Source organism: Triticum urartu, chromosome 5A, assembly GCF_056163025.1.
Source record: "Triticum urartu cultivar PI428250 chromosome 5A, HENAU_Tu73, whole genome shotgun sequence".
Lineage (NCBI taxonomy): Eukaryota > Viridiplantae > Streptophyta > Magnoliopsida > Poales > Poaceae > Triticum > Triticum urartu.
Window position 1 is genome coordinate 596,431,743 of NC_141877.1, and position 17,398 is coordinate 596,449,140.

Sequence of the window (17,398 nt, forward strand, 5' to 3'; positions counted from 1 at the left end):
TCTAGGAAAAATTCCTTTAGAGTCCTTTGGTTTGTAGGAATGGAATCCTATTCTTATGAAGGAATTCTTCCTATCCTTCACAATTCATAAGAAAATAAACATTAGCCTAGTCTCAATGGAAAAAATCCTATGAAATAAATCAAATGACATCTTCTTTCCTATTCCTACTCATAGGATTTGAGATGCATGTCATCCCATTTCCTATGACCTTTCTATTCCTATTCCCTACCCTATGAACCAAAGGAGGCCTTAGGTTGTTTGATTGCATCATAGAAAAAACGAAGGATTCTTTCAAAGAGGTTTGACTGGATGCTAGAAATCCTATAGGAAGTAGTACAAAAAATTCCTTAGAAAAAAATTCTATAGGATTCAATCCTATAAATCAAACAATCAATATAGAAAAAATTCCTAAGGATTCTAATCCTCCAAAATTCCTATGCAAATCCTTTGAATCAAAGGAACCCTAAACATGTAGGGACGGTACCAGCATCACCGCCATCTTGGATATTTCAGACAAAAAAAAATCTGAATTGCTGAGAGTTTTTGGAAATCGGTTATTTCGGTCCCTATCGAAAAAGGTAACAAGAAAAAAAAACCTTGGTACTTATACATATCAATGTGTAGTCACTTGTCAATATTTTCTTTACCTGTCTACGCCCGCCTGTAGCCATGAGCCCATGATAGCTCTACAAAGATAGGCTTTTGACTTTTTGTTCATGCACTGTAGCTCTGAAAGTAACCGCTGCTGCTGCCGGAAACAACGCCGGCAGAAGGAAGTACAGCAGGTTGTCTGGTGGTGCTTCACAAATCTTACATTAAGTACTACTCCATGTTGATCCACAAAGTTTATAGGTCTTCTAACGTATTTTCCATGTTGATGTCAGTTACCATTTTTTTAATGTCATTCTCTAATTTCTTAGGTTTTATCTATCTTTATATTGTTCCTGCTCGTCGGCGATATTTATTCTTTCTTCCTCTCCACCGATATCTGAGGTGGTTGCTGCGATGGTAGCATCGGGGAAGGAGGAAGCCGAGAACCGTTTGTTGGGGTGATGTACAGTGACATTGTGAAGAATCGAGTCAGAGTGCATAGATCTTGAATTCAAGGACAAAGTTAAAAAAATTAATCAAGGATGAGGACAACTTTCCACCCAGCAGTCGAAAAAATACGTCTATTTTTAGGTCGATCAGAAAGACTCTATTTCCAGGTTGATGATCCTTACTGTTTATTTTTCTATCCAACGAATATTGTGTATATGAGAAATTGCTTCTGGAGGCCGAGCTCTATGAAGGCCTCCAAATGCAAAAACTAAAATTCATATTTTCATATTTCAAAAAATTCTAAAACAAGTACAGATATACATGAAGGCATAATGCATAGCTGTAAATTTTCAAGATGAAATACGTTGAAATGAGAGCTGTGAAAAAAAAATCTGAAATATTTTAACAGATGATACTATTCATCCTCTCAGACCATGAATTTGTCTTTTTTATACAGGTCACATTTTAACGTATTTCATCCTGAAATTTTACACACATACACCTCACATCCTTTGTTTACTTGTACAATTTTTTCAGTCTTTTCTAAAACCAAAATTTTCAAATTCTGAATTCTTCACAAATTCGGCCTTCATGGAGGCCGAGATCCAAAACGCCCTATATTTATATCCCCTAAAAAAACAAATACTGCGTATTTCACCTTTAAACACTTGTACTTCTTTTTTACTTTTTTTTGCCAGGTAAATGCAAACACTTGTATACAAAGGTGGGCCCATGATGGGTCTGCGCACGCACACGGCAGCAGATCCAAGCCTTGTCTGCTGTCTCCACTCCACCCGACGGCATTGCTTGTCCACAACTTCCAAGGCGCGCCGGTCATGTCATCCCCCTCTTTTGCCCCTCGCCGCCGCCTGCAGCAGCTCCTGCTCCCTCCACGCCTCCATCAATACCGCCCTTCCACCGCCCGCCACCCAGCGGCAGCTGCTGCTATATCCCACCCTCCAGGCACCATCCTCCGCCTCCCCGCTCACCAAACCCTCTCTCCCGACCCTGTACGCTGCCATGTCGGAGGCCGCCGCCATTCTTCCGTCCATGCGCGACCCCGGCGACGGCGCCGCGCCGCCTGGCTCGGTTTCCGCCCGGCCGGACCTTGATTTGAACAGGCCAGCTGGCGACGACGAGGGCGGCGGCGGGGCTGCTGATCGCTCGAGACGGGGCGGTGAAAGCGCCGCCGACGGAACTTCACAGTCTGCACAAGGCGATGCCGCCATGACGCGGCTGCCTGAAAGGGTACGGACGGTTTCCCCTTTGTTTATTTTTTCTCTTCCGTCAGCGACAGTTGCAAGCTTCTATAATCTATTGCTGTTCATCGACGCTGCTACTGCTGAAAAAATGGCGGGATCACCGTTGTTAGATGTGCTGTTCGATCGGTGCTCCTCTCGCTAATAGTACTAATTAAGTTTCCTCCCGGTATCTGATTGTTTACCTGGGTTTCTTAGCTTTTGGGCAATCAGATTGGCAATGTGGCTCCACGGGGAAGAGCCGGAAGGCGTGGTGGTGGCGCCGCTACCCAAGGAAGAGGAAGAGGAGGGCCAGCTTCCAATCCTAGAGGCAAGAGGTTGAGGCCTAGTGATGATGTGCATACCGATCAGGAGCAGCCTCGCGAGGACACCCCTGAAGGCGTCGCTGGACAGGCAGCCGGTGCAGGTGACCACGGTCTGAACAAGGAACCTGCAAATTTGGGAATAGATCGCGGAGCTGCCGATAGATTTGCGAGTGAAGCCATGATAACGCCACAGGCTGAGAGGGTATGCTTGGCTTCATTTTCTGGTCTGCACACTCCCTTTCTTCACACTGATTGATCAAGTATTTGATTCTATATGTAGGCTCTTAATTGTTCTGCGATTGACCGAAGTGAAAGCCAAGCAGCCTCGCAGCCTAGTGGAAACGACCCCCCAGAAATTATCGCCATAGACAAAGCCACGGCAATCCCACCAGTGCCAGAGAGGGTATGCCTTCCTAATTTCCTGTGGATCTATCTAGATTGTTTTTCGACAAAGGGTGAATTTTATTGGCTCAAAATGAAGCATCAAGAAGATACATAACACAATGAGCATACACCCGGCCTTTGCATAGCTAGGATGCACACAGCCAACACCAAGTCACACGCACGCAAAAAACACGCCCACAACTAGCAAAATCATATAAGACCAAAGCTATGCGTAGGCGAGAAAAAAAAAATCCCAAAGCGATCTGATGTGGATCTAGCTAGATGTGTTCAGATTTCCTCAGTTGTCACCAAAACGGTTCTATGCTGCTACTCTTAGACATGTAACTGATCTAGCAATAACAGTTTATATACATGAGTTTTACTTCCATAACAGTTCGTATATGATCAAACTATTCGATGCAGGTTGAAGTAGGCAACTCCCCAATATATATAACTGGTAAGAAGTTGAGTGGTAAGGTCTATGTTGGCAGACGATTAGGTATGCCCAGTGGAGGATACAAGGGTCGAAATGCAATCGAGGTTTCATCTCTTTCTTATCTACTTGCCTTAGATGGACACCAAATCTGTTCGTGATTCATCAATATCTTATCTGTATTCCATTTTAATTTACATTGCTTTGTGCATCAGTCAATGCAGAGGCTAAGCGAAATCCTCCTTCATCTAAAGAACTCTTTCCTGCATCAATACCGTGTAGGTTGCACTGAAATTTGTGCATCGGAGAAGCAGGGAAGGTAGCTGTGACCCCCCATATGAGTGGCAAGTCTATCAGTAAGAACTATACACATTCATCCATTTTTTTCGTTTATATAATTCTTGGTGGAGCATGGCATTTTTATCCTTATGTTAGCAGGGCTCTCAATGGTTGTTATGGCATACCATCGGTACACTACAAGGGTTGCCAAGGAGACTACTACATTCTTGTGAGTTTAACTTTCCGGAAAAAAAATATGCATTCAGAAAGGCCTCTTAGCTCATTATGATCTTTTCACTGAATCATCATTCCGTAATTTCAGGTAATGGACCTGCTTGGTCCTAGCCTCTGGAATGCTTGGCATTCACCAGGACAGGAGTAAGTTTATCTTATCAATCTTCACTCCCTCTGCTTTGTTCTCCTTACTTCTTACTGAAAGTATCTACACCCCTAACAGGATGTCAGTTCTAAAGGTTGCTTGTATTGCCATCGACGCCATATCAATTCTTGAGAAGATTCACTCCAAAGGGTTCTTTGAAGCCATTTGATGTTTTTGAGATGCATTTCCCGTATTTTTTTTCATTCCGCGTTGTTAACACTTGCTGTTCCTCTTATTATTGCCAGCTTTATACATGGTGATGTAAAACCTGAAAACTTTTTGCTTGGTCAGCCTGGATCTGCTCAAGAAAAGAAGCTTTTTCTCATTAATTTTGGTTTAGGTATGCAATTACACACCGTAGTTTCATCTGTACATGAAGATATTCAGTCTGATGTTCTCAATGCACTATGCACTTTGCTCAGAGGAATTGGCTTACTTTATACTCCCTCCGTAAAGAAATATAAGAGCATTTAGAACACTAAAGTAGTGATATAAACGCTCTGATATTTCTTTACAGAGGGAAATGTTGATGCATTTCATGCCTCACTACCGTTTTTCACATGGTTCTTTTGATACTAAATTTTTTCAGCATCTAACTGGAAATGGAAAAGAGGATCATCCAGTATGCATGTTCAGTATGATCAGAGGCTAGACATATTTAGGTTTGTTCTTACTACTTTTTCTGTACAAACTTATGGTACAAATTTAACTTCTTTAGTTTTGACATTTCCCAGGGGAACAATTAGATATGCTAGCGTCCATGCCCATTTAGGTCGTACGGGCAGTAGGAGGGATGATTTGGAGTCACTAGCATACAGCCTTATATTTTTATTACGAGGAAGCTTGCCATGGCAAGGCTGTCAGGTAGTCTTCAATGTTCTCGACGAGTCGACGGTGCTTTACTAATATTTTCTACTCGCTCTCTTCAACCTTCTTTAGTGTTTTTTTTTGCGGGAACCTACTTTTGTGTTGATGGCTTATTACTGCAGGGAGATAACAAGAGCTTTCTTGTTTGTAAGAAGAAAATGGAGACTTCTCCAGAGGTCCTGTGTAGCTTCTGTCCAGCCCCATTCAAACATTTTCTTGAGTTGGTTACTACTATGAAATTTGATGAAGAGCCAAAGTACGAAAAACTTGTTTCTCTCTTTGATGATCTGATTATCGGGCCTGTTTCAAGACCCATCAGGATCGCTGGAGGTCTAGAGGTTTGTACTGCTTTATCACAACATGAATCCATGCTCTGTATTTTATTTCGGTTGTATTATATTTGGCCATGCCTCTGCTGTGCAAATTATAGGTTGGACATAAACGTGGAAGAATTGTTGTAAATCTTGAAGAAGATGAACAGCCTATGGAAAAAGTTCGGTTGGGGAGCCCAGCAACTCAATGGATTTCGATTTATAGTGCTAGGCGGAACATGACGCAGCGGTAATTCTTTTCAAACATGAAAATAGTGAAACAGTATTCACTTTTTTTGTTTGCATGCTCAGGCGTTTTCTCAATACCAGACATCAAGCATTAGATAGCTCGAAATAGTTGGATTGTATGAGCATATGACTCTATACCTCTAATTTTTATTTAAAATATATGGAGTACAGTTAATGTCTTGTGGTGAATGTGGTGAAACAAAAAAACTACATTGAGGTGATTCATGCTGCAAACTTGTGATATCTCTTGGTGTGAACTCCACTTTTAGATGCTATCCACATTCATGACCTTAATTGTACTTGGTATCCCTATAAAAGTATCTGTCCAAAACTATACTATTATGCTTTTCTGTAACTAAGCCATTCATGCTAGTTTTTTGTGATGAAAGGGTTTGGTTTTCACTTATTATGTTTTAAACTTAAGTAGTTCCTATTTGTCTGGCTACACTCGCTTGTTCTTCAGTTCGAGACATTTGAGGCCTGCCTAGTGCCTATTTCAATAGTGATTGATCAATGTCTTATCTCCTTCCTAAATCAAATATGGTATTAACTAATGTAACTGTGAAGATATTTCTTCTGCCTTTGATAGATGCCACTATAATATAGCTGATTCAAGGCTGCATCAGCACATACAAAAAGGTTATGAAGATGGCGTGTTCATTAGTTGTATAGCTTCTTTAAAAAATGTGTGGACTGTCATCATGGATACTGGGACCGGCTTTTCTTCTCAAGTTTTCAATCTTTCACGAAATTTCCTACAGAAGGTGTGGTACCTTGTATGTCCTCTCTAGTTGGAATTTTGATAATCCAGAATCTTGACACTATCTTGTTTCTAACTTCGTATGTAGGATTGGATTAGGGAGCAGTCGGAGAAGAACTTTTACATAACAGCAATAGCTGGAGCAACCAATGGAAGCTCATTGGTTGTGATGTCCAAAGGTTTGTGAATTACCTGCTCTCTGTCGACAACTATTCATTTGTTCAAACTGCTCCCTTTTATGAAGATTAAATGTTTGAAGAGGATACTGCTATGTGTATGAGACAAAGTAGTATGCTTTCATACGATGCATCACATAAATGTTTGATCACACAACTTTTGTGGTGTTAGAGCAATAGAGATTACCACATTAGATTGCAGTGGATCGAAGAGTAAATGTTCTTCTGGATGGTATTTCTTTTTTACTGGTTTTTTCAACGGAGCCTTGGCTTGTCGTATTCGTCTGAATTTCATATTTACGGATCTGAACTTTTGGGTTCTAGTGGTTGGTATATGAAACTCAACAGTTGCCAGTTTCCTACTGTATCTTCAATGGTTTTCTCAACGGAGCCTTGGCTTGTTGTATTCGTCTGAATTTCATATTGACGGATCTGAACTTTTGGATTCTAGTGGTTGGTACATGGAACTTAACAGTTGCCAGTTTTCTATATTCGATATTTACATGTGACATGACTTTATCCTAATTGTGTCTACTGTCTACATCCTTGATGTCTCGCTGGTCCCTTTCTTTCCATGTATAGTTCGAATCTGATCTTTGATACCATTACAGGGACTCCGTACACACAGCAGTCATACAAAGTCAGTGAATCTTTTCCTTATAAGTGGATTAATAAAAAGTGGAAAGAAGGTTTTCATGTAACATGTATGGGTACTGCTGGGAACCGTTGGGGTGTTGTCACGTCAAGGAACACCGATTATTCCTACCAGGTCAAAACATGTGCTTGCACTCCTTTGCGATAAATCATTTGTGAATAATCCTTTTCACTATTTTAATGGTTCCTTGTATGTTATAATTTTACCGGTGATGAGCATTCATTAAAATGGCTTTAAATTCTGTATTTCTGGACAACTAGCTGTCTGAACTTTGCATGTGAAATATCTACTTGCAAACATATGCTGCTGCAAGAATGGCTTCAGTTAAGAGTTAACCTTAGAGAACTGGTGCTCTGTGCAGCTTCCTTTTTTTTGAACCAAAGATCAGTAATTGTTTAGGGTGGTGCGGAGTCTGAATTTTCGTACACATTAGGTCAATGACCCGATGTGATCATGTCATGTGAAACTGAATCTGTGTTGCATATCCTGCAGGCTGTTGAGTTAGACTTTGTGTATCCAAGTGAAGGAATCCATCAGCGATATGGTGCCGGTTACAGAATAACATCATGCGCAGCCACGCCTGACCAAACCGCTTTTATCATGAGCATAGCCAAGGAGTCCAAGACGAAACCAGTGGATGAAACTTTTCTGACTTCTGATTTCCCCAGCAAGGCTACGAAGGTACACCTGCATGTTTTGCTGACTGGATGAATTTCAAAATCTGGCGCCAGTGCCACATTCATTGCTATGCATGCCCACTTGGTTTACTTGCGTGAACCTAACCTCGGAACACCAAAATATTTCAGGAGCAATGGGCGAAGGGCCTATACATCACCTCGATCTGCCACGGGCGAACTGCGTGTTGAACCTCCACGGCTGCGAATTCACTCGAGTTCGAACTTCTGCAGTAAGTTCTAACGTTGGCCTTGGTGGGATTCCTTTTGGTATTTTGAGTTGCAAATGGTTGGCCTTGGTGCCTCTTGCAGTAGTGAGTGACCTGCTCTTATTGCAAAGAAACATTGGTTATCTTTTCCTTATAATCAGGCGTTAACCTTGCCCGTGAGCTAATGTCTGGTTTGCCAAAATGTGTATCGTTTCGATCTCTGAGCAAATGTGTGTGTTATAGTTGCCAGGAGGCAAAGACATCGCCACCTCCAGCAGTATTTAAAGCCTTTTTTTTTTTGCGGTTAGCAGTATTTAAAGGCAGATGGGAACAATGAGAACGAGACCAAACCATACCGTATACGAATACAACTCTTCGTACGTACCTGGCCCGGAGCCATCTAGAAAAGCAACCTGGGACACGATTGTGATGGTCAGATTCAGGGGTACAATATTGCGGATGGAAGCACATGCAGTCTCGGACTTGATGAGTCGGTATGCCCGCCTAGTGTTGTGGATTGTCTTCGCTTCTGCATCCAGGTAGTCGGCAGATGGCTTGCTTGAGCCTCACGTCTACTGCTGTGATTCTGGTTCGGGAGTTGCATGCTTTGTGAGTATATCAGTAGTTACTATGCACTGTGTATCAGACCACGTTAAACATATGCATCTCAAACAAGGGAGTATATTTGTTAGGCCTAGTTTGGCAACACCGTTTTTTCAAAACCATAGTATTTCAAAACCTCAGTATTTCAATAGATGGGCAACAAATACTCCAGTTTCTGAAAAACATAGATTTTCTCAGTTTCGATAATACCGCCAAGGTGTTTGGCAAGTGGCAGCTTTTCTCAGTTTTCTTTGATTTGCACAGATTGTTACGTTGTTGCATGCATACGCAGCTACACTCATCGGTCAGCTTGTGCTAATCGCCACCGTATGCATGCAGCTTTGTACGGGCATGTTCTCTCCTAGTAGATGCTAAGAAGGATATGTATAGAGTTATCTCTTGTAATCAATCAAAGACAGTCAGCCGGCACTAAGTCGTAATTTGTACGTGTATGTGCGCCACTCTAGCCAGATAGATCGATCGGCTAGCTATCGATTTTAGGTGTCACATGCGTCGATGGCCAAAAGAACATGGACACAGAGAGACAACCCAGTCAACGTTTCTCAGTTTTTTAAAAAGAGGTCCAGACCTTTTTTTTATACTACAAAAATACCACAGTTTTAGAGATACCACGGTTTGTTAAACTATAGTGTTTTTTTTATCCAAACGACTCAAAGTATTGAATACCAAGGTTTTTTCAGAAAACACAGTACTCCTTAAAAACTACAAAAATACTTTGGCTCCCAAACGCAGTGCTGAGTAAACGTTGTTACTGGCTTTCCGTTTTAATTTAACATATAAGATGTGGCAGTATACTAATGAACAAATTATCACCATTTGTCTACAATCATTGATGTCTTGTATAGACAAATGTTCCTTTTCCGTCCATTGTACATACTTCTGGTTTGGACTTTCTACATTTCTTTCCATGATATGTACTTCTAATCTGATCTTCGATACCATTACGGGAACTTTGCACACACAACCGCCATACAAAGTGCATCGATGGATCTTTCCCGTATAAGTGGGTTCACAAAAAGTAGAATAAAGGTTTCATGTAACATACATACCTCGCGACATCAAATATCTCAAATTCTTAGAACCCGCGAGCCCGAAAAAGTTTGGCATCGGCCTTTATCTTACGGTTAGCATAGATGAAGCGATCGTAAAAACTCTAGTGTTTTCTCACTTCAAAAGAAATTTGACCCCGCTCTCATTTGAAATTTGCCAAGCCCTTCCTTGCATTCCCATTGACAATGATCGTGGATAGCCACAATTCTTTGACTATAGTGAGGTTTCTCCAAGCGTCAATGTCAACATAGGCCCGAGCCAGGCCTTCACCTCATTCCGAATGTGTGTTGTACATCTACACTCGAAAAGAAGATGTGCCTCTGACTCAAGCTGCCTTTTGCACAATTGGCATAAACCATAATTCGGTCAACCACTATTTTGTTGCCAGTCGGCCATGGTCTTTAAAGATCAACCACACAATAAAATGCTTCGGCAGTGCCCACCTGTTCCATGTCGCTGGCTTCATGTGAGTGGTAATCGAAGCGTCGAGTTGAGCGGAGAGCCCGACAAAAAAAAGGTTGAGTGAAGTAGATCAAGGATGCCGAGTATTCCAAAGAAGAAGTGAGCTTCCAATTTCCAAATGATTTTGTCGTCGGTCTCTTCAGTAAGGCTCACTTCTTGTGGGCTGGTCAAAAGCTTGAAGAACTTGATGATGTGTTCAACTGAGAGACCTGTGGATAGACTTATGTTATTGATTCATCGATCGCTCTACAAAGCCCTATGTGTAGTAGCCCCTTCTGCCATGATGAGTTGGAATTTTGGTGTCCATGTGAAGGAGTCGCCCATCGGCGATGTGAGGACTACCCACAAAGTTGTGTAGGCACGTCGGAGCAAGCTGCTTTAATCTTGAGCGTGCCAAAGAAGAGGAGGTCGGAAACACCCCCTCGGGCCGCCCCCGCTCAGGAGACGCGGGGGCAATCCAATCGCGCCGCCAAAGGTCTCGACCAACTTCCTCCTCGTCTCGCCACCGCCTGAGGCCTTCGCCTGCGTGGGGTCTGGGAACTGCGGCGGCGGGGCATTCCCAGAGTCGACCTCTCTTTGTCGGCCTAGATCCCAGCGGCAGCAGCCCACAGGATACCTCGGACGGATCTGCGGTACGACAGAAGTAGGTTTTGCGGTGCTTTCCGGCGAGCTGCGTCATGGTACATGACCCGCGCCGTCTGGTTGTTGAGAAAGAACAGACGGATGGTGTGTCAGCCGGTGCAAGTGGACTCGTTGTTGTCCATGATGATGTTGACGAGGTCGTCGCAGACGGCGGTGTGTATCTAGAGGACGATGTCGACGTCTGCACTCCACCGGGCGCAATTGGTAACGTCCAGATCAATCTCCTCCTCGACGTGATCGCGTGCATGGAAACGGTTGAGGAAAAACAGCATGCAGCGGCGCCAGCGAGAGTAGTTGTTCGTTGTGGAATCAAGCTTGTATGGGATGAACCGGGTGATGTTAAAATCGCCGAGAGATTTGGGAGGGGGTGAGCGCCACCAGAGGTGAACTGGGAAACGAGGAGGGCAGCGGTATCATCGAGGGGATCATGCTGGGAAGGGTTGACGTTGGCGCGAGGCATAGGGCTTTGTGGGAGGGTGTCGGAGGGAAGAGAAGGAGGGGAGCCGCCGGCAGCTGAAGCAGTTGGTGCCGTTAGGGCATCTCCAGCCGTTGGCCCCCGAGGGGGCGCCTAAAATCGCCGCCTGGGGGTGAGCCGGCATAAAAATTGGGCCTGGGGGCGAGTTGGTCCCCAGCCGTCGGCCCCAGGGCCGCCCCAGGCACGTTTTAAAATAAAAGAAGTTCGGCGAAGTTCGGCTTAAACACGATAAAATTCGGCCAAACACGATAAATTTCGGCACATTTCGGCGAAGTTCGCGGATTTTCATTACATAGCACGTATACATAAACTAATCTAAAGGAAAAACTGACTGAAGTCGCCGCCGTCACCGCCATCGTCATCGTCGTCGTCGGCCTTCTCCTCCTTGTCCGGCGTCGCCATGGCGGACTGGTGGCGGCGCATCGTCGTCGTCGTCGTCGCTGTCGCAGATGACGACGACTCCGCCTTCGTCGCGGCCGCGTCGACGCTCCGCGAAGCGAAGCAGGGCGGCGCGTTGGCGCTCCTTCGCCTTCTCCAGGCGCTCCTTCTCCATCGCTATGGAGTCCCTGCGCGCCCATTCCAGGGCCGCGTCGTCGTCATCGAGCTCCGTCGTCACTGGCGCGGCCGGCTCCTTCTTCACCGGCGCGAGCCCCGGCTCCGTCTTCACCGGCGCGAGCCCCGGCTCCGTCTTTGGCTTGACGAAGCGCGGAGGAGGAGCCGACGAGTAGGCGCGCCGGCCGCCCTCGTTGATGACGATGCCGGCGCTGCGAGTGCGCCGGCCGAGCGGCGTCTCCGCCGCGGGCTCGGCCTTGACGCCGAGCAGGGCCGGAGTGCCGGAGGAGTCCGATGAAGATCGGGAGGAGGAAGAAGAGGAGGAGGACCCGAACCTCCTTGGCGCCCATGGCCCGGCGCGTCGGTGCTGCGCCGGAGCGGCCTCCCTCGCCAGGTACGCCAACGGCGGGTCGTTGCCGCCCTCGAGGTACGTCAGCACGCCCTCGAGTGTGCGTCCGGGGACGCCCCACCACAGGTGGCGCCCCTCGCTGTTCTGCCGGCCGCCAACCACCGGCGCGCCGTTGATGGACGCCAAGCGCTGCTGCTGGCGGCGCTCGAAATACACCGCCCAAGCCGCGTGGTTGTCGGCGGCGTACTGGGGAAGGGAGAGTTGGGCGTCGGTGAGGGAGGCGCGCACGACCTCGACTTCCTCGGCAAAGTACTTCGGCTTCGCCACGGCGTCGGGCAATGGGGGAATGGGCACTCCCCCGGCGCTGAGCCTCCACCCCGTCGGCCCGGCGCGCATGTCCGGCGGCGCCGGGATGTTCGCCTGGAACAGGAGCCAGGACTCCTGTTCGCGGAGCGAACGACGGCCGAAGCCGTTGGCCGCCGCCTTGTCTCCGGGGAAGCGTTCCGCCATGGCGACGGGTTCGGGAGAGGTAGAGAGATAGAGGGAGGGGCTGGGCGGCGGCGCTCGGGAGAGGTAGGGAGAGGAGGAGCTGGGCGGCGGCAAGGGGCGGGGCTGGTGTGGGCACAGGCGAGTGCAGGCCACCGGCTATATAGCCGCGCCGTACCCGTGTGTACGCGTGCGAGGGAGGAGAGGCGTCGGCGCGCCGTCCCGTGACGCGCCGCCCGTGAGGAATCAATGGTAAGGCTGACCGGCGGCAGCCTTGGCATTGATTCCCCGCGGGAACCGAGGCCGTTGGGGGAAGACGAGGCGTCGTGTCGCTGACGCGGCTGGCCCGCGGCTGTTTCGCGCCAAAACAGTTCGCCCCGGCGCCCCCGGGCGCCCCCCAGCGCGCCGGGTTCGGCCTGGGTCCGCCGGCGCTGTTTTCGGCCCAGGCCGGCGAAAATCGGGCTCCTTGAGGCGCGACTGGGCCGTTTTTTTGGCGCCGACGCGAAAAAATCGCTTAAGGAGGCCTTCCTAGGGGCGCGGCTGGAGATGCCCTTAAAAGCAACAGGATAAGGTGCCGACGATGCCGGCAGGAGCGGTAGACATGGGCTCTGGTTGCCATGAAGATTACTGAATTCCCACGCATTGTATTGATCTGAATTATATATCATGTACTCCCTCCGATCATTTTTACTCTGCGTATTAGATTTATGTCAAGTCAAATTTTGAAAAATTTGACCAAATTTATATTAAAAAATATCAGCACTTGTAATGCCAAATATATACACTATGAAACTACAGTTGATAATGAATCTAAAACTATTGTTTTGGCATTATGAATGTTAATATTTTTTCCATACGTTCGATCAAAGTCTCACAAAATATATATGCAGACAAAACAAAACTCGAGGGAGTACATATACAAGGGGAGGCTGCCCACGTAACATCACACGCACGTCCATGGCGCGCCAGAGTCGGCCTCCCTGAAGACTAAGGGCTGGTAGTTGCAGGTTTTCCTATCATATGTTAACCTTGCTCGTAACGTAATCTCTCGTTTAGCAAACGTAACCTTGCTCGTAACGTAATCTCTCGTTTAGTAACGTAATCTCCGATCCAGCAGTATCTAAAGGCAGATGAGAACGAGACCAAACCATACCGTATACGAATACGACTCCCCATCCATATGTGCTCAGCCGGGAGCTACCTAGAAAAGCAATCCCATCGGCCGGAGTTCCACGCAAATAAACGGTGGCAGCCGGTCGGATGGCGGATTCCCGAGCCAAGATCCCGTGCCGGCGCCGCGCAAAGCAGACGCGCCCCCCTTGCGACCCCCCACGCAGTGGCGAATCTAGCATGACATTGGAGGGTAGGCTTAAAACATAAATTTCCTAAGTCTAATTAGCAAATGCAGTGCAATGGTTGCATGTAAAGCATCAGAATATATTTGTCAAGCGATATGTTTAGCTTAAATATGATTTTAAAGGGTAGGCTTAAGTCTATTGAAGCCTCCCTAGTGGAATCGCCACTGCCCCCACGTACCTGCGCAAGGGACTGGGCAGGCCTCGGGGACGGGCCAGCCGGCCTGATCGCCGAGCTTGGCCTCGCCAGCGACGTGGCTGACTATGTCCGCTTCCGCGCCGTGTGCCGGCCGTGGCGGCGGTGCTCGCCGGACCCGTGCACCGGCGGCCTGGACGGTCGCTTCCTCCCCCGCCAGTGGATCATGCTTGACAAGGCACTTGCCGGGCCCCGCCGCCATCGCTTCCTTAACGTTTCTACGGGCGAGTGCATCCGTATGGACCTCCGAGAGCTAGCTCGCTGAGCACACGCTGCTCGCGCTCACCCCTGAAGGCCTCCTGCTGCTGCTCCACGAGCGCACCCTGGTCGTCCGCCTGCTTAACCCTCTCGCGCACCAGCTCACCGATCTCCCCCCGATGACCGCGCTCCTGAGGCCAGATCAGCATCGATCTAGGGGTGGCCCCGAGATGGGAAAATTAATCAGGGCGTCTGTCGTGGGCCTTGCTACCGACGCCTCCATGGTGGTAGTCAGATTCCGAAATCCCATGAAGCTGGCCGTCGCTAAGCCCGGTGATGAGAGTTGGACCGTGGTCGACAATGAAACTTTGTATTCGACTTTGCCTTTTGCGGGACGCTTCTACTGCACCGACTACAGGGGCGTCATGGTGCTGACGACCAGCTCGGATCAGCGGCCGCCACGGCTCCAGGCGGTCGTTGAGTGGACCAAGTCATTTTTTTTTCAAAGCGCTCGGCCTTCACCTGGTGGACAATGGCGGGGAGTTGATGCTGGTGCGCCGAACGCCATGCCGGGATAGTGAGTATAACAGGAATTACGAGGTTTACAGAGTCGATTTGAGAGCTGGGCTTCTGCTCCCAGCCAAGGGATTCGATGGGCGCGCCGTGTTCATGGGCAAGTGGCGCGCTATTACCGTATCAGCCAAGGCCTTCCCCTCCTTTGTCACTGCTGATACCATCTACCTGGGAAACGACTGTGGTGACCAGATTGAGGGGTACAATATTGCAGGTGGAAGCAGATGGAGTCCGGTCCTTAATGGGATGGTATACCCACGCACCATTGTAGATTGTCTCCGCTTCTGCATCCAAGGCGTTGGCAAGTGGCTTGCCTGAGCCTCACGTCTACTGCCGCTATTCTGGTCCTGGGGCTGCATGCTTTATACTGTAATCCGTTAAACATATATATGCATCTCAAATCATGTAAACGCTCATAAGTGTACTTATTTATATTTGATAGTTATTTATATTTGTTAGCGCTGGGCAAACATTGTTACCGGCTTCCCATTTTTATTTAACATATGATGTGGCAGTATACTAATGAACAAATTATCACCATCTGCCTATAATCTTCTATTTTTGCGAGGAAATTTTTTGATTTTTTTATCCACGGTTAAGTTAGTAGTACAAAGAACGCGAGAAGTAAAAAATTGCATCCAGGTTCATAGACCACCTAGCGACGACTACAAGCACTGGAGCTAGCTGAAGGCTCTCCCTCATCGGCGCCACACAAACCTTGTTGTAGTAGATAGTCAGGAAGTCGTCGTACTAGACCCCATAGGACCAGCGCACCAGAACAACAACCGCCGCCGATGAAGAGACGCATAGATCAGAAGTGACCAACTTGTAAATACATAAACAAAAACGAACGAAGACCGGATCCACCGAAGACAGCCGCCTAAGACCGAATTCGATGAGATCTGCCGAAGGCAAACCTCCACACGCCCTCTGATGACGCTAGAAGCACCACCGGGACAGGGACTAGGCAGGGAGAATCTTATTCCATCTTCAGCCTTTGATGACGCTAGAAGCACCACCTGGACAGAGACTAGGCGGGGAGAACCTTGTTCCATCTTCAGAGAGTCGCCACTGCCTCGCCTCTCCAAACAGGACATAAACCCTAACAAAACTAAAAAAACACATAAAAACAGAGCCATCCCGCCAGTAAGGACCGAGATCTACCACGCCTTCATGGTCCTAACCACAGAAGACGAGGTAAAGTGGCGCCGGCGCCGGCGGGAGGCACGAGAAACCCTAGGCAGCTGGGTGCCTTGGGTGCGAGCGAGCAAAGGGGTACACACGCAAAATGTTCTGTCTAGTAGACAAATGTTCCTTTTTCTTCCATTATATATTCTTCTAATATAATCTTTCTAGTAGAAGTCCATGTCATAATGCATATGCCTCAGGCATTGCTGCATCCACACATGTTTAGCCGATCATCAGATGCAACTACGAATCCACCCATTGGTAAGGCGTCCGCGGCTACTTAATGAAGGATACTCAGTCTTTTCGTCCTTCATCTCTGACTGGCTCGTCTCTGTGGATTTGGTGGCGTCCGGTGTATTCAACCTTAGTTTCGTTGAAGATTTCTTTGCGACGTAGAACTGCGAGGGTTCGTGGTTGTTGCATGTTATGTATGTTTGTTGGGTTGATCATGGCATCATACAGTTTGTTTCTTAGCGATCTGCATGTGGTCTATATATATTTATCGATTTTTGTCTGATTTTTCATCAATTAACTGGGTGATTCTCTTCTTAATTAATCGATGAGACAAATCTTTTATCTCCGTTTCAAAATAAAAATCCACCCTTGTCCCCCGCGGGACAGCACCAACATCACATGAAGGTTATTTGGGTGGAAAGCCACATTGATATTTTGTTGAACATAGTCTTTTAGAAAATTCATTTTTACCATGGTAAACTGACTCCAAAAGCACGGAAGGCCCGGGCCCGAGGCACACCGACAGGTCGTAGGGTTATGCGCCCTGATACGTGACATCTTTTTTGGGTCTGTCTAGGACACATCTAGATGTGACATAATTATGTCACATCTAAGATGACCTCATCCTATTTGTAGCCCTCTCGATCCCACCTGTTCGTTCCGTTGTTCGATTGTTTGTCACCCGTCGTTGCTCGTCCTTTTTAGTTTGACGCTTCCAAGACTGGGCCGTCCTCCTCCTCCTCCACCCACCCACACTCCCGGCAAGTTTCCTGGCCCAGGCCTTTTGTTTGTGGGCTTGTTTGTTTGTTCTAAAAAATAATTCTTGGGACCAAGCCTTGTGCGACTCCAGGTGTGGGCACTTCTTGTCTCAAAAAAGAAATTTTGGGCACTTTGCTTGTAAACAAGCTTGATAGAAAAGATGGCAAAAAAAGTGGGGCGTTCTTTTTGTCAGGTGATGATGATCTTGCCCCTGTCACCACCACAAAGAACACACACACAAGAAATTGAAGATCTGGGACAAAGGAACAGAGAA

General features: G+C 47.2%; 1 protein-coding gene and 1 pseudogene across 1 annotated transcript; both read left to right on the forward strand.

The window, feature by feature from the left end:
• The first annotated feature begins 1,846 nt into the window (after positions 1-1,846).
• Positions 1,847-8,695, forward strand: LOC125526701 (casein kinase 1-like protein HD16). Its single transcript, XM_048691339.2, has 18 exons — positions 1,847-2,289; positions 2,499-2,807; positions 2,886-3,008; positions 3,413-3,529; positions 3,705-3,778; positions 3,861-3,930; positions 4,024-4,079; positions 4,159-4,230; positions 4,326-4,420; positions 4,670-4,742; positions 4,815-4,944; positions 5,070-5,285; positions 5,378-5,508; positions 6,097-6,271; positions 6,356-6,446; positions 7,055-7,212; positions 7,591-7,779; positions 7,905-8,695. The coding sequence occupies exons 1-18, from the start codon at positions 2,062-2,064 to the stop codon at positions 7,962-7,964; spliced, it is 2,367 nt and encodes a 788-aa protein (XP_048547296.1). The 5' UTR covers positions 1,847-2,061; the 3' UTR covers positions 7,965-8,695.
• A 5,379-nt stretch (positions 8,696-14,074) lies between these two features.
• Positions 14,075-15,261, forward strand: LOC125526698 (uncharacterized; annotated as a pseudogene).
• The last annotated feature ends 2,137 nt before the right edge of the window (positions 15,262-17,398 follow it).